At 42.6% G+C, this 24,148-nt stretch overlaps 1 protein-coding gene across 1 annotated transcript in view; it reads left to right on the plus strand.

Moving 5' to 3' along the window:
* SCARB2 (scavenger receptor class B member 2) overlaps window positions 1-24,148 on the plus strand; it is a 485,622-nt gene that overhangs the window by 310,517 nt on the left and 150,957 nt on the right. Inside the window, exon 6 of the mRNA XM_078676388.1 lies at window positions 7,683-7,802. Within this exon, the coding sequence (XP_078532514.1) occupies window positions 7,683-7,802 (120 nt within the window). The remainder of the gene's footprint in view (window positions 1-7,682; window positions 7,803-24,148) is intronic.

Raw genomic sequence — 24,148 nt, forward strand, 5'->3', positions numbered from 1 at the left:
CTTACCGAATCGTTATTTACCATGGAATACTATTCCATGGTAAATAACAAATTCCTGGGAACATGCACATCTGTGCATGTACACCTGTGCCACATGGCACACAAGCCAGAAACAGGGGTGCAACAGGGTGTCAAAGTGACACCCTGTCCTCCTTGCAAAATCTGTATTTTTACCGATTCAGTAATTACCGAATCGGTATTTGCTATTGATTCCTATGGGCTTCAAGGCCCATAGGAATCAATGGCAAATACTGATTCGGTGACCAAATCTTACCGATTCGGTATTTTTACAGATTTTTTTACCTACATAGCAATTACCGATTAGTAGATTCCGAATCGGTAACATTCTGTAAACAACGATGGGAGCACACTGCTAGCCTTTCCTCCGGATCGCCCCTCTGCATTCTGGTTATGCAGTGCGAGTAACTTGAAGAGTTTGGGAAAAAGTTTGTGAGTGTTTCACCAAAGTTGGTGCAAGTAAGTACTTGATAAATTGGTAAAATTCGGTATTTACCATTCGGTAATTTGCTATTACCTACATCTAGCCCCTGGTGCTTTAAAGTCCATACAACTCGTAATTCCAACCCCTGCGCACAGTAGTTTGCTCAGGGGCTGACATTTTCTGGGGGACTTTTATCCAGGCCCATACTAAAGATATCATTGCCAGTTTTGGACTATTTGAACAGCAAGGGTCCAGTTCGCAAAAGAATACATATTTCTTGAAAATTCAGTCGTGCTAAAAAAAATCAAAACTTACACAAGAGCAATTAATGATGTGAGTCTTTTTAACTGTTCGTCGCACCTTTCTCGATTGCACACATACAAAGGGCTTTTAGCTGCAAAAGATTAGTGAGTAAAGGAGTGCTACTTTTTAATTACCCTGTCTTCGCACATTTCAAAGAGTCATTAAGCAGGGGAAAAGATGGGCAACGCAAATTATGGGCACACCTGTACATGGCCAACCGCCTTTGCAAATGTTTCTCCAATTTTCCGGTTACTGAGCTGCAAACAGAGACATTTTAAGGCGTGGGCGATTGCCCAGGACCCCCACGTTCCAAGAGACACCCCTGGAAAGAGAACATTCTCTTTATTTTGTCTCCATTTAATCTCTACGTATCCTATTCTATGTAACCCTCTTTCCAAATAATCCTACCTCTATCTCGGTCTCTATTTCTCTAGCCTGTATTATTTTAAGGACTTTTAGGTTTATCAGAAAGACCTATTTCAACTTTTTTGTGTGGCCGTGTTAAAGTATAAAATATAATTTAGTACTGTTTGGTATTATGCAGGCTTGATTTAGCAAGAACTGGGAAATAAAATTAAAATGTGTTCTGGATTGGGCTCCCCAAATTTGACTCGCTCTGAGGCCCCAAAATCATAAAGTTGACACTGACTGCAAATCTACCAGATAGTCACAAAGCGGGTGATTTCACTTGGAAATGGCTTCAGTGTCTTGCCGGAACTTTTGCTGGTCCTTTTGCCGCCCTGAGGAGAAGCAACGCGTCTTGGGGGTCCGCGCTGTCGAGAGCGCTTTCATCCTGGTCATCCTGGTTTCTGGTCCCCCCCCCCCCCCGCCGCCGCTAACTACACCATTCGAGGCTGCCGAGCGGCGGGACCACAGCCCACATAATTCCCGGATAGCCCTGCCCACGCACGCGCATTTCCGCGCCCAGAGGCGAATAAAACATTGTTACTTCCTCCGCGTCGCGGGACGCACGCGGGAGAAACCCGGGACAAGGGCGGGGCCATCTGAGGCCATCAGAGACAGTAAGAGACTGGGCTGGGCCACCCCCCTTGCGTTACCTTTATTTATGTGTTGCTCTCTTAAATGGTAGTTTGTATTGTTTATATTTTAATCTCGGTCGTTACCTGTATTAATTCTAGTATTAGTTTATACATCCACGGGAGAGCATGGCACTTAGCAACTCAAAAGGCAACAAAACAGGTAACAGGGGAGGGGGAGGGGGACTTACAGGGACTTTAGATGCTTTTATCACCAGGGTTGCTTCAGCTCTGGAGAAGGAGATTGAGTTGACTGTGCGCCGTATATCCCTTGACCCTGTGTTTCTGAGGAGATCATCATTAGGGAATATAGCACTCGCTAAGTCCCCTGAACAAGCCCGTACACAGAGCATTCTGATATCCCAGACTAATCAGGACTTATCGACCATTCTTGATTTAAGTGGGGTCGATGCTAGTTTAGATTCCTTCATGACTTACCCTAGCGCAGAGCCGGGCGGGAGTAAAAGTGTCCATCAAACTAACGATCTGGTTACTGACCGAAAATCCTCTGAATGTATGCCGGCACCCGCAATTAAGCGTAAACGGGGTGGATACCTACAGAAGGGAGGGCGCATTAAGAAATCTAAAGTTGTATCTCCCAAATGCAGGGACAACGTAAATGTTGATAAGAATGAAGTGTTTACCCAGGGGAACACCACAATAAGTTTCAAACGAAACAGCCCAGTTGTAGAAATAATTGAACCTATACCAAAAGACACCTCGGCCACAGTTTGCTCATTAGAAAAAATCAAACTATTAGTCAAATCTTTAATCCTTCCTCTGGTGGAATGGACCAAAAGGATATGTAACCAGCTAGAAAATCTTCAGAAGATCATTGAGGTAAACTCTGATATGTTAAAGAAGACGGCAGTAGTAACATCTTCAAAAACTAATGTTCCCGCCGTACTTGAAAGCAATCAGAAGCCTGTTTCTAAGCTGAGTAAAGGGGACAGGGAGACATTAAAGCAAGTTGGGGGAAACACTATGGCTAAGACACCCCGGGCAGATAGTCACGCATATAAAGGTAGTCAAGCTAACAGGAATAATACAACTACTAAGGGGCAAGTGGAAATAGCTACGGTGGCAGAACTCGATACAATCAAGGCGTCAAAAAGTATGGGAACCAAGAAGAGAGTTGATCTTCCCCCAGACTCATTTCCCTATGTTATTGTACTAGCTGGTGTCCCAGTATGGACTCATGATAGGGCAGAAAGTTTTAACGAATTAAAAAATAAAGTGACGTTTTGGCTGGGTAAAAACAGGCCCCTTAGATCAGACCTGAATGGGGAAATCTTAAACGTTAGGAGAGCAAGTTGGGTGGGCCATAAAGCAAAGGATGTTAAGGGAGATTGCATTATAGTGAACTTCAGAGATTCACGAGTTGTTCAGTTCATCAGTGGTTTCCCGAACCACGACAATTCAGGCGAAATGTTCTCCTTTGACTTAAGTCATTTTTATCCATCTGCCTTTGTAGCGGCTGGTAGTGGGAGACCATTTAATCCTTCATATGGAAATAACTATTTCCGTTCACTGGCCTCCGTTGCGGCTGGCAGTAGGAGACCATTCAACTCTTTATATGGAAATAGCTATTCTCAATCAGTAAATCACTTTAATGCTCCATCGACTCCTATCTTGTATAGAGGCTCACTTCCTAACCATCCCTATAGTAGTTGCTCAGTAGGAAACCAATTTAATATTCCAACTATCAATCACTTCGAACCGCTGTCTGACCTAGGGTGGGTGGATTGACACACAAGGGATAAAGTTATAGCGAACATCAGTGAAAACCCTTTGTCCCTTTATGTAACAGCCCACAAAGCAAATTTGGGGGCTTCTGAGAATAAAAAGGAACATGCTTCTGTCATCCCGTACACAGTCACTAGCTAGGATTCACCAGTAATTAAAACTTGCCTGTTAGACGGGCTGGCTCAATCACACAGGAGTTCAAGTCTAAAGCTAGTAACTTGGAACATTGCTGGCTTAAAAAACAAAGTAGATGACCCAGCCTGGAGACGATTTATAGGTGGAGCCGACATCATTGGGCTGCAAGAAACTTGGGACTTGGGGAATATCTTTAGATTAGATGGTTACACTACCCACTACATTTCTGCAGTAGCATCCAACAAGGGAAGGGCAAAGGGTGGGTTGGTTACACTAATTTCGGCTACCATCCCTGGTACCCATACCAAATTAGATACAGGGTCGCCTTATTGTATGGCAGTACAAATTGTTTGCAAAGGGGAGGGCAATATTTTAATTATTAATTTTTATAACTCTTATGACCGAGTTATTACGATTGACCATCTGGCAACGTTAAATCTTTTTTTGGAAAACTGTAGGGAGGCCAATAACAACCATTTCTTTATTATAGTTCTGGGCGACTTTAATATTCATGGTTGCCCGGATATGTGTCTGTCATTAGATCAACTAGGTCCCTTACAGCAAGGTGATACTCACTTCGAGCATTCCGTATCAGGAGACTTTCTCGAAATAATTCTGGCAGACAATGGTTTGATGCTCCCAGCAAGGGAGGATGAGGAGATACCCACCTTTAAAGGGATTGGAAGCCATTCAGTTATCGATTATATATTCATTAGTTTAACGCTGGGGGATAAGATTTGTGGTTACTCGGCGGTTTGGTCACACTATAGTGACCACAATCCTGTGGTTCTTAGTATCATTGACTTAATCCATAAACCTGAGTTATGCCACAATAGGACGGACAAGTTCGATATCCGCCCGACAGATCAGGCCCGCAGAATTAGATGGGATATGGTGGTCCCCGAAGACTTCTCAAATAACCTCCAAATTAAAGTAGGAACTGAATTTATTACATGTATTATTATTATTATTATTATTAAAATTTTATATAGCGCGCAGTTACCCTTGGGCATCCCAGCGCTTTTCCAATGAATGAATCATTGAATCATCAAGCGGGGAATGAGGAGGTTCTAGAGGCATACTCAAAAATCTGTACCCAGGTCGCTTTAAACCTTAGACGGCTTGGGAAAATAAAAGACCCTGTAGGGACGGGTTGGTTTGACCAAAATTGTTCATTAGCTAACCAAAAGCTAAGGGCCGCTCTGAAATGCAAACCAGTTGATAAATCACTTGTGGCTATATTAAGGAAATCCTATAAAAATGTTCTGGATGTCAGGAGACGAGAAATTAGGGACGCAGCCTGGGAAAAACTAACTTCCGTAGATGTGCTGAAGAACAGCTCTTAATTCTGGGAAGTCGTAAATAAACCCTTTTTTAATGATTCTTGTAATAACCAGTTGGACTGTGGCATACAGGAACAGGTGTGGTACTCCCATTTCAAGTCAGTCTATGAAGGGGACAACCTAGGGGAGGCGGCAATACTTACGCCTATTAAGGATCCCTATATTTCAGTGGTTAGTGAGACAGAGGTGGCAGACGCAATCAGAAAAATGACAAGTAATAAGGCTCCGGGCCCTGACGGCGTCCCAGCCGACCTCTTTAAATAAAACGTCAAGACCTGGTCTAGAGTTTTAACAAATGTTTTTAATAGAGTTTGTAAATCAGGTATCCCGGGTACCTGGTCTGAATCAGTCATCATACCAATTTTTAAAAATGGAAATAGAGGTGAACCTAGTAATTATCGCCCGATCTCTCTTATTGATTCTTCAGTGAAGGTTTTAGGCCGAGTGGTCTTATGCAAACTCACAGATTGGTTGGCTGAAACCAACACTCTCTCATGCCTACAGTATGGGTTTAGGAAGGGACGGGGCACTATAGATCAAAGCCTCAACCTCCAATTATTACTTGGGAAGTACACAATTGCCAAAAGGGGCACGTTATACTTAGCCTTCATGGACCTTTCCTCGGCATTTGACCGTGTGAATAGGTCCAAATTATGGGGTTGCTTCTTAAGCTTGGCATTGAAGAAAACATTGTGCATTTATGCCGATGATGCTGCTCTCTTAGCTCGCACAGCAGTAGGGTTGCAACGTCTTTTAAATTAATTTGCAGATTTTATGAAAGGTTTGAATTTGAGTGTTAATTTTATGAAATCGCATGTAATGATTGTGGGTAGTAAGTGTAAAAAGATAAAGACCTTGCATTGTGAAGGAAATGTCCTGTCAAGGGTCTCCAGATTCCCATACTAAGGGGTCATTTTTGATGACAATTCCTCTTGGTTGCCCCAGTTGGTGGCGAAACGTAATACCTTTGCGAAATCTATCTTGTCGGTCCTGGGATTCTCCCGCAAATTGGGGGTGAAGCCATTGCAGGCTGAAAGTATATGACACCAAATGTGTTTCACTAGCCATGTATGGAGCGGAGTTGTGGGGGTTTAAAAATGTAAAAATGTTGCAGGTGGCAGAGGATAGATTTTTGAAATCTATTTTATCAATTCCCCATTCAACCCCCGGCTATATTGCTCATCAAGAGTGCGGGGTAGATTACTTAGAAGATCGTATAGCCATAGCACCCTTATTAAAATGGATCTCAGTCTGGCTGAACCCTGAATTGGAGTTGAACCATGAGGTTCTTAGGGACTGCTTTGCACTTGAGCGAGGTAACTCCATTCCCTGGCTGAACTATGTAAAAAAACTATCAGTCACTCTGGGTCACCCAGAACTGTATGATCAGCCGCTAAAATTATTAAAGGGGGATTTGAAATGGGTAAAAGTTACCCACAAGTTGATGACTGGTTTGGCTAGAGAAGACACGGAATTGAGAAAACCAACAGTAAGGGCGCACCAACTGGTAAAAACCTCAAGTGAAATGGAACCTTACTTAAGAATCGTCAACAACTCCAATCACCGATTTTTATTGACTAAGTTTAGACTGAATAAATTCCACCTCCTTCTTACAGAATGTCCAGGTTGGACTAGGGAGTTAGATCTGGAGATTTGTTCTTGTGACGGATTTTCCGTCATGGACACTATGCACTTTATCTTTTTCTGCAAACATCTTCGCCTCATTCGTAAAAGGTTTATCATACCTCTTATCTATACTTCTATTATAAAGGAAGAACTTTGAACCTTTGAGACGGGTAAACTCGGGAACCACAGCGCCAATCCACACAACCGATACATCGTTGTAATCGTCAGGGTGTGCAGATGGACATAGTCTATATAAACTTAATAAATATACGTTATTTAAAAAATGTACAGAAAAAAAGTAGTCCCTTGGAATAAGCGCCGGCCGCGACGTGCGTGCCCGACGTGAGGAGCGGCGTCCAGGAGCGCGAGGAGGACCGGCGAACATGGCGCGGGGAGGAGCGGTGAGGAGCGGCGGACAGGCGGTGAGAAGCGGCGGATGAGGTAGGTTATTTATTTATTTATTTAGGAGCGGTGAGCGGCGGAAAAATGAAGCAAAAATGAAAATCGTGAGCAAGAGGAAACAAACGGAGCATTACAAAAGAGAGCCAAACGGTGCATTACTGGAGGAAAAAGTTATGTGTGCAGGTTACAAAAGCGTACATCGTGAGCAAGAGGAAGCAAACGGAGCATTACAAAAGTGAGCCAAACGGTGCATTACAGGAGGAAAAAGTTACATGTGCAGGTTACAAAAGCGTAGAAAGTAAAAATAGAGGTATAGGAGGAAAAAGTGACTAATGAATCCTTTTTTCGTTTTTGTTTCTAGAAATATAAAAAACATATTCCCAATGTCACCAACATATTGCAATTGAGTCTGCTCTTAACGCATCATGCACATTACACTGCAATTGTTCTTGTTAATTCATATGCTGCTCCCCTTACACACTACTCTATTCACATTGCTGTTCACATGCATAGGAACGATTGAGAATTAGTGACAATTTCCTGTAAAATCATAATGTCGAAAAAAATATTGTATTGCATGTTTACTGTGACGGCATAGTTTGCTTGTAGGCATTTATATTTGTGATTTAAAATGTTCTCCTTTCTTAAGGGAACTTAAATGGTGGACATCAGATTCATGCAACAAGATAAACGGAACAGACGGGACCTACTTCCATCCGTTAATAAGCAAAGATGAAACTCTATACATGTTTTCTTCAGACCTTTGCAGGTAAGGAAGAATTATATAACGATATAAATTATGTTTCAATTGCACAGTTTGTTATGCACCGGAGCCTCTCTCTAATCATAGGTGAATTGATGAACTTGTGTTCAGTAAAGGAACATAAGCTTCCATGTCTCTCCAGTGATGCAGTGATGACAGTAAAGCAAATGAACAAATCAGCTCAATTGTCACAATTTTATTATTGTTTGGTTTTTGCAGGAAAATATTTTTACAGATTCACATGCTTTAAAAACTTCGATCTAAACGGTAGATCTAGAATAGGTGTATAGAAGATTGAAAAACCATCCATCGAATGATGGTGTGTGTATCCAGACTGTTTGAGGTCCAGCTGAACTTCTGAAAACCTGCTACATGATAGCGCTTTTTTCCATTCCTCTTTGTTTGCCACTAAGTTTAGTCCAGGATTCAATAACTAAGGAATCATTGCTTTGAAACTTTAAGGGCCCCTTTCTAAGCACTAGCCTAAAAGGAGGAGAAAGAGTAATTTGGTGATCTAGCCAAATATCGAGCTATGTCCTGAATCATTTTGTGATTACGAACAAGTCCGATATCCAATAACAGCTTGTCATTATTACTAACGTGGACAAGGCTCCTCTATACGAACCAGACTGCCAGAGTCTGCACAGGGAAAAAACATCCTTGAGTCAGAGGGTGGAGAGAGGAACGCGGCAGGGGTGCCCTCTGCCCCCCGCCCCCCCTGCTCTTTGCGTTGGCTATGGAGCCTTTGGCCAGCTATGTTTGAATGGGTCATGGATACCAGGGCTTGGACGTTTGGGGTTCACAACACCACATTGTATGCAGATGACCTCCTGCTTTTCTTTCACTATACTGAGGGGATCTGAATGGGGCCAGGGACATGCTGGAGAGCTTTGCTCTACTGTCTGGCTTGAAGGTAAACTGACAGAAGTCCAGGCTTTTCCCTACAGCACCAAATACAGGCCCACGAGAAGATCTAGAACACCTACAGTGAGAACCCTGCTTCTTGGGGTTAGGACCTACCACGACCTGCAGATCTTTTGGAGGGCAACATAGGTAGGGCAATCTGCTCCCTTAACATTCCTGTGGATTTTTGGAAGACACTGCCACTTTTAGTGGCAGGCTGGTGTCTCCGCAGCTCCTTTACTTTTTTGGTGTTCTCCCGGTCTGAATCCCACGAGCAATGTTTTGTGACTTGGATTCCCTGATTACCTTCTTTATATGGAGGGGCGGGAGGCATACAGGTAACGTTGACCACAGTCCAGCACTCCATGGAGAATGGGGGACTGGCGGTCCCTGACTTCGAGGTATACTATATAGCGAATCAATTAAACTGGCTGATCCAGTGGTTGGCGACCAGGAGCAACCCGGACAGGGCTCCAAGCCCATTCGCACCAGTGACTTTGAACCTTATTAAAGTACTATTAAGATTGTGATGGTGAACCTTATGAAGGTACTACTAAGAGTGCGGCGGCCCACCATTAGTGACACTGGGGAGCTCAGGTTAAATGTTTGATGCTGGACTAGGTGTATGCAAAAAACAAGTGGTACAATCCCGTACTCCCCTGATCTGCTTCTCCCCATGCTATAACAGCTGCCCCATGGCGGATGCTGGGCAGGACTTGATGGTTGGACTGCACAGGGAGCGACAAAGGTGAGATATGTATCACAAAATTCTGAACTTCTCCTGTTTGAAGAATTTAGAGCAGAGTTTGACGTGCTGCAGGGTCATTTCCTCTTGCAAAGAGCTCTCACCTTGGTGCTAAGGAAGCACTGAGGATCACCAGCACTCAGATGCTGCCAATATGTGACCTTATCGGTGGGCATCATTAAGACGATCTCATGTCTCTATAAAGCAACTAGCAGCCCGTCCCGACGTTGTCCGGGTATGAAATAGAATGTCTGTAATGTGTGTATTTGGCAAGGGCAATTTATTTTAAAATCTCGCGGTAGACAACATTTTTTTTTTCATTAGCATAGGGACGGAGAAGGGCCAGCTGCAGCCCTGGTTGATGTTAGCAGGCGCGTGTAATTGGTGTAGTGATCCGCCGCCTGAGCCCGGCTACAGCCCTGGTTGATGTTAGCAGGCACGTGTAATGTCGTTGAATGAGAGAGTTATCAGCCGCGGGTAAATCCGTTTAATGAGAGAGTTAAGTGACAACGAGTAGGAGAGGCTGCAGTAATTGTCCCTGCAGACACGCTCATTTGCGTGTTCCCCCGCTTGAGGCCCAGATGCAGGCCTGTTTGATGTTAACAGGCGCGTGTTCCCCCGCTTGAGGCCCAGCTGCAGTCCTGGTTGATGTTATCAGGCGCATGTAATTAGTGTACTGATCCGCCGCCTGAGCCCGGCTAGAGCCCTAGTTGATGGTAGCAGGCGCGTCTAATTTCGTTGAATGAGAGAGTTCAGTAACAGCGCGCAGGAGAGGCTGCAGTAATGTTACTTACCAGGCCTCCAGCTGAACACGTTTGTCATGCCCCCGGCACACAGCCACAGCAGACGATCTTCTGATTAATGTACGACCCACATGGCATGAAGGGCGGAACGTAGCACACGCCCCCAGCGTGCCCCTTGATGTGGCGCAATTGCGTTCACATGGCATGAAGGCCGGACACAAGCCCCCAGCGTTTCTCACGCTCCCAGCGTGTCACGCCCCCTGCGTGCCCCTTGATGCTGCGTAGCAACGTAATTGGCGCTTGTATGTACGACTCACATGGCATGAACGGCGGAAACACGCCCCTAGCGTTTGTCACGCCCCCAGCGTTTGTCACGCCCCCAGCACACGCCCACAGCCCACGATGTGATGGCCGTACCACACGCCCACAGCGTTAGTCACGCCCCCAGCCCACGCCCACAGCACAACGCAGACACGCCCACAAGGGACTACTTTGCTGACACGGTTCTTTTACCTTTTAAATGTATATGGTGTCCTACGGTACAATTGTATGTCTTGCACTGTATGATTGTGATGAACACCCCTGTTTCTTGAAAAGTTAATATAAACAATAAAAAAAATGTATATGGTGGCCGTCTGCATAGCTTATGTCCTTCTGCTGCAACTGTCCTTTCCAACGCTGTATTGGGTGTTGTGATTGGTGCTGTGGTTACTGAGATTACCCGCCTCAAAGGTTTGGGCTCTCTCTTTATAATATTAGTATGGATATGCAGTGACCTCCAGTACCATTTGGAGGGCCTGAGGAGACAGTGGGAGGAAGACTTGTGGATTCCAATCCCTATCAAAGACTGGGACATTATTGTGGAACGGAAGCCAAAAGTCTCAAGAAACGTGTCCTTTAAGTTAATTAACTACTATATCCTGCGTAGATCATATCTTACTCCTCCGAGGATCAGGAGATACTTTCAGGTAGAAAAGGCGGCTTGCCCCCAATGTGGGAAAAGAAAGAGCACATATTGCATATGTTCTGGAAGTGCTGTGGTGTATCCTTATAAACCAGAAGACACACCAACACAGGGAAATTAGGTGTTTATTCATGCACCTCAGCCACCAACAAAAAGCTCTCCAACTTCTGAGCCCAACATTTTCCTCCACTGACATCATGGCATTACATTACGTGTCCTGTGATGTCAGCTAATATGCCACTCATCTCCCTCTCATAACATGTTTCATTAAAAAATTAAAAAACATATGAATACCATATATACATGTTCGAGGCATATGGGCTGCAGATGGTACATTTATGAATAGATCGCCATCTGGTGTTGGGCTCGGATGATTGCACTTTGTTTTTCTTCTGGAGAAGTCTTTGTCGTCATAGGTGACTCCTCCTCTCGGTGTTAGTGCGCATGGGCATCGGCTCCATCCTTAGATTGTTTTTTTCCGCCATCGGGTTCGGATGAGGATCGAAGCGCTCCGGACCGACTTCAACAAAGAAGGTTATAACCGGCGCGTATTCCTTTCCAAATCGACGGTATCGTTATCGAACGCGACTTCACTCCATACCGACGCGGTTCGAAGGACGACGACTACGAGAAACTCGACGTAGTCCAGCCCGGGGTCCATGGAAAGGACTCCATTCAAAAAATGTCCAACGTGTGGTGCTAAGTTCCCACACAAGGACCTACACGAGGTGTGCAACCTCTGCTTGCCCCCTGAACACGAATCCAGGGACTGTGAGGCCTGTGCAGCGTTCTCGTCAAAATCGACGATTAGAAACCGTCGAGCCCGAAGACACGAGGTATCGAGAATGCAGTCACAAGCAATCCCGGAGCTGTTCGAGGACCAGCACCCAGAAGAGGAGGAAGAAGAGGCCGACGAGGCGGGGTCAGAAGCGGACGAGTCCGACGTCGAGGAAATCGACGTCCAACAAACCGTGAGTGACGACGTCCCTTTACCGAAAAACAGACCCCGCACGGTGTCGACCCCGCCCTCGAGCCCGGTCAGACAACCGAAAAAAGTTTCCAACGCCCCGCCTTCGAGCCCGGCAACGAAACAGAAACCGAAACACTCGGTCCCCCATCATAGTGGTTCCGGTTCCGATAAACCGACCACATCGACACCGAAGCACCAGGTCAAGGAAAGCTCGAAGTCGAAGCAGTCCATGTCGACACCGAAGCACGCTTCGGCGCCGAAAACACCCTCGACACCGGAGACATCTTCGATACCGAAGAAGTCGGATCCGAACAAAACTTCGGCACCGAAAATACAAATGGACATTTCAAAGAAAAAACACCTTTCGGAACCGAAAACTGCGGTACCGACACAGGAACACGGAACGGATCCTAAACAAAAGACTTTGTTTATTGACCCAAAGACTGGCAAGGTAGCCACAGAACTACCTAAAAAGAGGAAACATGAACATTTGGACAACAAGGCTCATCCAAAGAAGAGAACAATGGGGACGAATACAACTCCTCCCCCTTCTCCCAAACCTCACACACCATCTTCGCCTCTTCCTCACAATAGGCCAGATATTCCTCCCACACGTCCATCTACACCTACAACAGATGGAGAGAGTGACACAGGGGAGGTGGGACACCCTGGGGATGATGAGGACACAATCCCAGAGGAGGCAGACCCATGGGAGGAGTATAATGTGGGATCAGGTAATGATACCGACCTCGAGTCATATCCCTCAAAACCTTCACCTCCTGATGACAATACTGGGTTTGCACAACTCATTACTAGAGCAGCAACATTTCATAAGGTAGACCTACATACAGAACCTCAAGTACAGGACTTCTTATTAGAGACACTACCTACTGCACAAAGAACATCAGGAACACTACCAATGCTAAAGGGCCTTCTCAGTCATACATCAGAGATATTCAAAGACCCAGTGAGGGCTAGGGTATTGAACCCAAGAATTGATAAAAAATATAGGGCAGCTCCAAAAGACCCAATATACATTAAGGGACAAATTCCTCTAGACTCACTAGTGGTCACAAACGCTCGCAAGAGAGCAAACTCTTTATCTACAGGAGAAGCTCCACCTCCTGACAAAGAGTCTAAACTAATAGATGCCTCTGGCAAGAGAGTAGCATCTCAAGCGGCAAACAGTTGGCGCATAGCTAATACGCAAGCACTACTTGCAAGGTATGACAGAGCGCATTATGATGAGTTAGAAACACTCATAAAACATCTCCCTAAAGAACATCAAAAGAGAGCTGATCAACTTATACAAGAAGGGAAGTTAATTACTAACACTTCAATAAAGTGCGCCCTAGACGCGGCAGAAACTGCGGCAAGGTCGACAAATACAAGCATCATGTTAAGGAGACATGCATGGCTCAGAGTGTCAGGGTTCAAACAAGAGGTACAAACCTCGTTACTGAACCAACCTTTTGATGGGAAAACACTTTTTGGCACAGGGACAGATGAGGCCCTAGAAAAGATGAAAAAGGATACAGAAACGGCCAAATCAATGGGAGCATTGCAACAGCCGACACAAAGAGGTTCCTTTCGTAGATCCACCTATAGAGGAGGATCCAAAAGTACAGGTACAAACCAACAGCAAACCTCTTTTACACCTACATCACCCAGAGGTAATTCTAGAGGTGGATACAGGGGTAACAACAACAAGGGTAGAGGTCGCGGAAACAACAACAACCGCAACTCTCCAACCCCAAAACAGTGACTTCATAGAGCTTCCCCCAGACCATATAACACCGGTAGGGGGACGCCTATCACAGTTCCTACCTGTCTGGGAAAACATCACATCAGACAAGTGGGTAAGACAAATTATCCAACATGGTTATTGCCTAGAACTCACAGCTACCCCACCAAACATCCCCCCCCAAACAGCGTACAATGAAACAAGATCACCTGACACTATTAAAACAGGAAGTAATATCACTGCTAGAAAAGCATGCCATAGAGAAGGTTCCACAGCACCAACAGGGAACAGGAGTATACTCCCTATACTTCCTAATCCCCAAAAAGGACGGGTCTCTAAGGCCAATACTGGACCTAAGACCTCTCAACGCATACATAAATTCGGAACATTTCCACATGGTCACGCTCCAACAAGTACTTCCTTTACTGAAGAAAGGGGACTTTCTTTCTACACTGGATCTAAAAGACGCTTACTTTCATATCCCTATTCACAAAGCCCACAGGAAATACCTCAGGTTTGTGGTAGAAGGACAACATTATCAGTTCAAAGTCCTTCCATTTGGTGTCACGACGGCACCAAGGGTGTTCACAAAATGCCTGGCAGTGGTAGCAGCTCACCTAAGAAGACAACAAATTCATGTCTTCCCATACTTGGACGACTGGCTAATAAAAGCCAGGTCGCAAGAGGAGTGTCTGCAACACACACAAAAGACAATTCAGCTACTACACCAGCTAGGGTTCACGGTGAACTACACAAAGTCACACCTACAACCAAACAAGGTTCAACAATATCTGGGGGCTACTATAGACACAGAAAAAGCCAAAGTGTACCCCAACCCAGTCAGGGTCCAAGCAATGCTTACAATCATTCAGAGATTTCAGCCACAACACTCACTAACAGCAAGAGTGTTCATGCAGCTATTAGGCATGATGTCATCCTGCATACTGCTAATACCATATGCAAAACTACAAATGCGTCCGCTACAAGAATGCTTAGCGACACAGTGGAATCAGGCTCAAGGGCAGATTACGGATCTGGTGTTGGTAGACGACCGCACACACCGCTCTCTGAAGTGGTGGAACAGAACAAACATTACCAAGGGGCGGTCGTTCCTAGAGCCAATTCCACAGGTGACAATAACAGCAGACGCATCGCTCACCGGATGGGGAGCACATATGGACAAGTACACAGTACAAGGAAGGTGGAGTGTGCAGGAAAGAACACTGCACATCAACTATCTAGAACTACTGGCAGTGTTTCTCGCATTGAAAGCCTTTCAGATACATGTTATCCACAAAGCAGTCCTGATCAGAACAGACAACATGACAGCAATGTATTATATTCAAAAACAGGGGGGGACGCACTCTCTCCAATTATCCAGACTAGCACAGGAAATTTGGAGATGGGCCATTCCTCAAAACATCTATCTGTTAGCCGAACACCTACCAGGAGTTCAAAACCAGATAGCAGACATCTTAAGCAGACAGTCGGAACAAATACACGAATGGGAACTGCACCAACAAATACTGCAGCCATTCTTCCAAAGATGGGGACAACCAGAGATAGACCTATTTGCCACTCATCAGAACGCAAAATGCCAAAGCTTCGCGTCCAGGTACCCACATCACCTGTCGCAGGGCAATGCGTTATGGATAAATTGGTCCAACAAATTTGCATACGCTTTTCCCCCTCTCCCACTAATCCCATTAGTGGTCAGGAAACTGCAACAACATTCAATGACCATGATACTAGTAGCACCCACGTGGGCAAGACAGCCGTGGTTCACCACGCTCTTGCAACTCTCACAAGTGCCACATCAAAAGCTACGAATTCTACCCATGCACCTTACACAGAACCATGGAGAAATAATGCACCCAGATCCAACTCAATTGAACTTAGCGATCTGGCTCCTGAAATCCTAGAATTTGGGTACTTAGATCTCCCCCCAAATTGCATGGAAATAATTAAACAAGCGAGACGTCCAACCACCAGAGCATGCTATGCAGCTAAGTGGAAGAGGTTTGCTATACACTGTACTAATAACAATATCAACCCTCTAGACGTATCAACAAGGGAGATTATTTGCTACTTATTACACTTACAGCAATGTAATCTAGCGTACACATCTATCAGAGTACATCTAGCAGCTATAGCAGCATACCTACAAAACAGGCAGCGCATATCACTGTTCAGAGTACCAGCGATAAAAGCATTCATGGAAGGTCTTAAAAGAGTCATTCCACCAAGATTACCACCTTCCCCAGTCTGGAACCTCAACGTAGTACTCACCAGACTAATGGGGCCACCCTTCGAACCTATGCATAGGTGCGAAATACAATTCCTTACATGGAAGGTGGCATTCCTTATAGCTATTACCTCACTCAGAAGAGTAAGCGAATTACAGGCATTAACAATACAAGAACCATTCCTACAGTTACACCAGAATAAAGTGGTTCTTAGAACAAACCCAAAGTTCTTGCCTAAAGTAATTTCAGCATTCCACATCAATCAGCCAGTGGAATTACCAGTCTTCTTTCCAAAGCCACAGACGGTGGCAGAAAGGGCTCTACATACACTAGATGTTAAAAGAGCCATTTTGTACTACATAGAAAGAACACAAGACTTCAGGAAAACTAAACAACTATTTGTAGCATTTTCCCCAACACATAAGGGCAATCCTATCTCTAAAGCAGGCATCGCAAGATGGATTGTAAGATGTATACAAATATGTTACATTAAAGCAAAAAGAACATTAACTGTTCCTCCTAGAGCTCATTCCACAAGAAAACTAGGAGCATCTATGGCATTCTTAGGGAACATTCCCCTAGATGACATATGTAGAGCAGCAACTTGGTCTACACCACATACATTCACAAAGCACTACTGTGTTGATGTACAGGCTGCACAACAAGCCAGAGTGGGCCAAGCTGTATTAAAAACTCTATTTCAGACAGTTGCGACAGACACTGGTGACCACCGCTAGGGAGGTAACTGCTGTACAATCTATTCATAAATGTACCATCTGCAGCCCATATGCCTCGAACGGAATATGCTACTTACCAGTATGCATCTGTTCTTGGCATAGAGGGCTGCAGAGTGGTACATGCCCTCCCTGCCTCCCCGGAAACCTGTGTCTGTCCCAACATTATCTTATTTAGATACATTTACATGGGCATATCTTTATGTACTATACTACACTACTCCATCTAACCCTACTATGGCAAAACAATCTAAGGATGGAGCCGATGCCCATGCGCACTAACACCGAGAGGAGGAGTCACCTATGACGACAAAGACTTCTCCAGAAGAAAAACAAAGTGCAATCATCCGAGCCCAACACCAGATGGCGATCTATTCATAAATGTACCACTCTGCAGCCCTCTATGCCAAGAACAGATGCATACTGGTAAGTAGCATATTCCTTACATGTTTCTCTCTACCAATAAACCTAATTCAATGAACATAAATGTCAGACAAAAAAAAATCTTAATATCAACAATAAGTCTGTAAGTATGAATACAACAAATATAGCACTTAAATTCCATTTGGTAAATTGAAATATGAATTGAATATAACAATTTAATGTAGTACTTACTGTAACACCAAAAGGTCTTGTATTATTGATCCACAAAATCCTGTAAATAGGAAGGTTTCTTACATACTCTGACTTCTCCTTCTAAAACTCTATACCGAGTATCCATTATTTTAGTTCATAGTATTTGGAACTTCCTCTCTCCCTTCATTATCACCACATGATGACCATCACCATGTGGCTTCCTCTCTTGAGATAAATGTACAACAACAACTCTACTCATGTTCCAGATTCTTCCATCATGTGTCTTAACGGCATTTTTTAACAGCTTGACCAGTTCCAAGTTCCTTGTGAACTTAGACCATTCAACACATCCCTTGGACGCTCTCACTCCTACATAGTCACCAACCTTAACTACCTGTTCTTTCTCACCTTAACTACCTGTTCTTTCTCTTTTTGTTCCGATTATACACATTTTTCCTTTTATTCTGTAGATCACTCTCTCTCTCTCTCTCCATTACCTACTGTATTGTTTACACAACCTTTGTTCCAACCCATCCACGGAGGACAAACCTTGGTAGAGGGAGCTCTGTCCTTGTACAACTCAAATGGAGATTTTGCAGTTGTTGAATGTGGAGACCTACGATACCCTGCTATCCCCCTGGATAACTCCTCCTTCCAGTCGAGACCATTAACTCTTGCTATCTGTATTCCCTCATTAAGAGCTTTGATGACTTTTCCACTGTACCATTGGTTTGAGGGTGATGTAGCGCTGATGTTTTTATGAATTATCCCACACTCTCTCAAATATGTTTCCATCCGTGGGGAACTAAATTGTTCTCCATTATCAAATAACAAATACAGTGGAAAACCTTCTCTTCTGAATATATTATCAAGAAATCTGATAACTGCTGTTGAATATATATGTTTCACACATGATACTTCAAACCATCTTGAGTATAAGTCTAATAAAACAATTATATAAGGTGTAGCATGTTCACCTCTGATGGGTTCCAAAATGTCTAAGGCTACCTCTTCCCAGGAATTAGAAGGTAATTCTATACATCATCACGGGTACATGGCTTGTTCTCAAAACCTTATCAGACACTACACATTCTCGAACCATGAGTTTCACCTCATTATTCAGTGCAGGCCATAACACCCAAATGGCCTTCATGTGCCAAATGTAATAGTTTCTTCTGTAAGCCTTGTGATGGAACCAAATGTGTGTCTCTCAACAGAAAATCCGTGTCCATTGACAATTCATGGCTTACCATCTACCAACACCCACCACAATTTTTGAATTCCTTGTCATGTGGTATTGCTTTCTTTACCAACTCTATGACTTTCTTTACTTCTGAATCCTTTTCTAGTTCTGACAACCATTCTTCCTCAATCACACATCTTTGAGTAACATCAGACATTGAGCAATTAATCAAAGATTTCCTCCACTCCATCTCACTTGAATTCTCCACATTCACCAATCTTGATAAGCAATCAGCAGAATGGTTACCTGCTCCTGGTCTATATTGTATCAAGAAATTATACTCTTGTAGACTCACTTCCCATCCGCGTATCCTTGATTAAATGCAATCCAACCCTTTCTGAAAAAACTTCTACTAAAGGTTTGTGATCACTCTCTACTAAAAACATCCATACCCATAATACATTTTTAAACCTAGTTATTGCTCAGAAAACTGCTAAAGACTCCCTCTCAATTACTGGATAATTATATTCAGCACTTTACAGAGCTGTCGAAATGCATGCAGTCAACTTTTCCCTGAGCCCCTAAACCATTTGCGCTTGAATAACAAATTACATGGCATTCCATTGTGAATCAAATGACTGCAGTGAAGGAGCTTGACTTAACTCCTTTTTTACCGCTTTGAATTCCTCCATACACTCTATTGAAATTCAACCACCTTCTTGAGAAGACCCTTCATGTGATATGTTTTACTGGCAAATTTCTGCACAAGTATACTGTAATGATCTATCATACCCAAACAGTAAGCTAACTCATCTTTGTTAGCAGGTTCTTCTAAGGCCATGATAGTATTACTTCGCTCCTGTTTAGGATGAATAAATTCACTTGACAATCTGTAACCAAGATAATCCATCTCACAAAGGCAAAATGTACATGTTTCAGCTATTAATGTGAGCCCGTTGTTTCGAACCTTTTAAGAACTTCCCTGGACCCTCACATTATGCTTTTCCGTGGATGATCCAAATACTATAATATCGTCTCGGTAGCATTTGACCCAAGGGATGCCACTAAGAATCTTTTGCTTAGCCCTCTAAAATACAGCTGCCACTGAGATGAGACCAAACTGCATTCTTTTAAATTCGTACATCCTCATTGGGGTCACAAATGCCATCAGCTCTTGAGATGACTCTTCCAACTCTACTTAATGGTATGCTGATACCAAATCCAGAGTCATGAAGATCTTTGCATCTGAAAATGTGGAATGATTTCTTCTTTATTAGGTAAGGGAACCCTGTCTACTATTATTTCTTTATTCAAAGCTCTTAGATCAATAAAAAGATAAACATCCCCATTCCTTTTGCGTGCTACTACAACGGGGGAAAGCTATTTAGTGACCTCTTTAGATTCAATGACCCCTTCATTACTCAACTTTTGTAACTCCTTAGGTACTGCATCTTAAATGCATTATGGAACCGGTCTCACTTTTGCAACAACTGGTACTGCTGACTTTCTCAACCTGATTTTATGTTTATATCCAACTAGTTTCCCCTGTCTCTTCTCAAATAAACTGTTAAATTCCTCTAAAAGTGCAAACTTTTTGGGTGAAACATCTTCTGTCTGCACTTGTGGAATCTTGTTGGGGTTTAGACTAACTCCCAAATCACCTTGGTGTACCCAACCTAACAGATCATCTCCTTCATTCAAAACATAAACTTTTCCTTTTGTGAATTTGTTTCCAATTTTAATATTGGCTTAAAAATACCTCAACGTTTTGAGTTCTGACTAGCCATACCCTGCAGGTTTTTTATTCGTGCTGCAGAGGTTTTTTCTCCATAAGCAAATTTCTTCCTCAAAGTTTCTTTTGAAATAATGGTGATTTGTGAGCATGAATCATATTTCATTGTGACCTTTGCCCCGTCAATCATAGCCATTAATGCCCTTTTAACCCACACATATTATACGTTTGGTACAATGCCGGACATGTTCTATCATTCACTTTGTGTCCCTCTAAAACATGACGATTTAAACTCTGTGACACTTTCCTCTGGCAGTTTTTGGTATTAACTACACATACATCAGTAGAAGTGTCTTTTGTATCATTTGAAACAAACATCTTCAGTACCAATCAATTTGTTCTCCTTGTTTTACTCCTCAACACACTTCAACATATTTCTACTCTTTTTGCCACAATAAGCACCTCCTACAAAGGTGGTTCGTCCTTCATCTACAGTTCTTCGCAGATTTGGTCACTGTTACATCTTAATAAAAACTGATAACAAATTCTTTCTTCTAAAGTTCCCCTAAATTTACACATAGATGCTAACTCTCGTAGGCTTGTTACAAGTTCTTCTACTCTCTCATCTTTTCCTTGACTCCTAAGGCCGAAGTGATCTCTCTCTAATATCGTGCATACTCTTGGTGAGTGATGTGCATCCAATGTTGCTGTTAATATTTAATATTCATTCAAGTCTCTAGCTTCATTGGGTGGTCAGTCTGGCAAATTTTCAAGAATCTCTTGCCCTTCTGCTCCAAGATAATGCAACAGAAGTGCATGTCACCTTTCTGCACTTAGATTTGTGCCACAAATTCTTAAGTAGTTCAATAAAACTATTTTTCCATTCACTCCATTTAAATGCAGGTTCTCCTGATGACTGTAGAAAAAATTGTGGTGCTTTACATTTTGCATCTTTTCCATTATGTATGGTCTTCTCCTAATTGTTTTGAAAACTAATTTGCCCAAATAGGTAGTATTTGTAATTTACAGTTCAACTATCCAGATTGATAACTTATCTTCCAAGAAACCATGCTAATACTACTCTATTTAATCTTTTTGTGTTTCCTAATAATTGTTCTTGGCCATAAACACCTAGAAATTATGTGACAAGCACAAAGTTTAAGATGTAGCCCAAAAAAACTTCACCTGTGCAGAGACATTGAATTTCTAAATGTCTGATGGGGGGCCCTCTTTTATTTCTGCCCAGTGACCATGTCTCCACCCCTCACACCTACCAAAATATCTAGCATCGCCTCCCACTGTACATGATTTGATTTTTTTTTTATTTTGATTGATTTGATTTTTTAGATTTTTATTTTGGTCTGGTACTCAGCTGAGGACCACAAAAAAATTTTCAAACAGTTTACAAAGAATCAAAATACATATCAATATAATTTTAAAAAAGATTTCAAAAATGTATAGAAGTTATAACAGACCCATTCATCAGTCGGTTGTTTACATAATGATAGTAAGCTGTCAACAGTAGTGATGTTATATTTCTGATATATCGGCCCTACATATCTTTTCCGTGCTTCTACTACAGTTTCGTGTGGACAAACAAATAATATATGCACAATATCTTGCATTCCCCCGAGACACAATTTACACATAGGGGAGTCTCCTGGTGACCATTTAGATGTAAAGGCAGAAACCGGTAGGATTCCTAAACGCAGCATAGTTATGGACCTTCTTGCTCCGTGTGTTAGACAGAGCCCCAAATATGGCCGAGATTGTTTATATTCCAGTGATTGTGTAAAGATTTTATAAGTAGACAACTTACTACAATGGACTAGATCTAGATCGTAACTTAATCTCGGAGTAAAGCATTTCAAAAAGAGTTTTAACTGGGATTTTGACCAAGATGACAGAATAACTTTTGTGAGGCATGCTAGTTTGAATGCCTCAACCATATTCTTGGTAAAGGTAAGACATTGGGATTCAGGTTTAAAAATCTCCATCTTTAACAAAAATCTCAGTGTTCCTTCCTTTGCATGCAAGATGTTGTAGGCCCATCTGATGATATTTGCCACAGCTGTGGCATACGAACTTGTTAGGGCAAATTCCAGTCTAAGTGCCTGTACAGATGTCGATGAAGCGACCTTTAATAGTCTTTTCAAAATCTTTCCTTCTGCTAAATCCATGAAAGACCATTGTTTCATTGGTAAGTGTTCAGTAGCATAAGACAGTACCGCAGGTATTTTTACTTTATACACTTTGAGTAACGAAGAAAAATGCCTATTTCCAGTGGCCATATACAATCGAGAAAGCGCCCCTGCGTGTATCTCAGATTTTTTCTTTAAATTGTCAATTTGTTTAAAATTTTGTATGTTTTTTGAAAAAATCCTTCCAAGATAAGTATATTCATTTACTTCCTCTACTCTTTTCCCATTAAGGTACCAGCTATATTTAGCACTTTTTTTTCGACCAGAGAACGCTACCACTTTAGTCTTTGTTAGGTTGGGAATTAAAAAGTGGACCTTCGAATAGTCATTCAAGGAATTCAGCAGATTTTGAAGGCCAAATGGTGTGAGATCTACCAGGACTATATCATCTGCATATAACAATGCATGTATGCTCTGAGATGCAACCTTTGGGGGCAGACTAGTGCATTGCTGCAGATGAAAAGGTAAATCGCTTAGATAAAGCGAGAATAAAATTGGGGCAAGGAGGCATCCTTGCTTAAGACCATTCAAGGTATTAATTGGTTTTGTAATACCCTTCTCACTTCCCATTTGAACCTGGGACCAGGTGTTTGTGTGTAACATAATTATTAGTTGCAGTAGGTTTTCAGAAATCCCCAGTTTTCTCAATTTTTTCCATAGGGTTGGCCTATCAACGCGATCAAACGCAGTTGAATAGTCTATAAATGCAGCATATACTGGTTGAGATCTACGCCCAGTATATTTGTCAAGTATAGTCTGGAGAATTGAGATATTATCTATTACTGAGTGATTTGGTCGGAAACCGGCTTGATACATCGGTATTATTCCTTGTGAAAAGCACCAATCTTTTAATCGATCCAATACCTCTGCTGCAAAAATCTTGCCTGTAGCGTCCATTAATGCAATTTGGCGGTAATTACTAGCAATATTCCGGTTCCCTTTTTTGTAGATGGGAATTATAGTACTTCCCTGCCAAGATTTTGGAATTTTCCTGGTACTGAAGATGTAATTAAATAATGTTGTCAGCATCTGACTCCAATGTTTGGGATTGGACTGCAATACTTTGATCGGTATCAGATCAGGGCCTGACGCAGAGGTACATCGGGCTTTTCTAATGTGCATTTCAATAGAAAATACTGTACATTTTTCCATTGATAAGTGTTTAGTTTCTAAAAAAGGTTCAACAGTATTACTATCATCATCAGATGGGTTTGCTTTATATAGGTCATTTAGATATCCTTCCCAATCCTGCGGTGGTACTGGTATGGCATGTAGTGTCTTTTTAGTTCCAATTATTTTGGCTATCAATGACCAATATTTTCTTTGATTATTTTGCTTTGCCGCTTCGTGAATATCCACCCAATTTTTGTCCTGAATCTTTCTTTTTTCGCTGCTCTTTTTCCTTCTTTGTTGGTTTTTTAGTTTATTTATCTCTTGCTGTATGGCAGGTATAAAATTTAAGAATTGCCCACGAATCAATTTATTCAGTTTCCTCTTGCTTGCATTTTCGTTGGAAATTTTGCAGATTTGATTCATACGTGGTTTTTCCCTGTTGAGCAGTAACATTTTAAGATTTGCCATAATGCATTCAAAGTTTGTTATTTGACACTC

Source organism: Lissotriton helveticus, chromosome 2_1, assembly GCF_964261635.1.
Source record: "Lissotriton helveticus chromosome 2_1, aLisHel1.1, whole genome shotgun sequence".
NCBI lineage: Eukaryota > Metazoa > Chordata > Amphibia > Caudata > Salamandridae > Lissotriton > Lissotriton helveticus.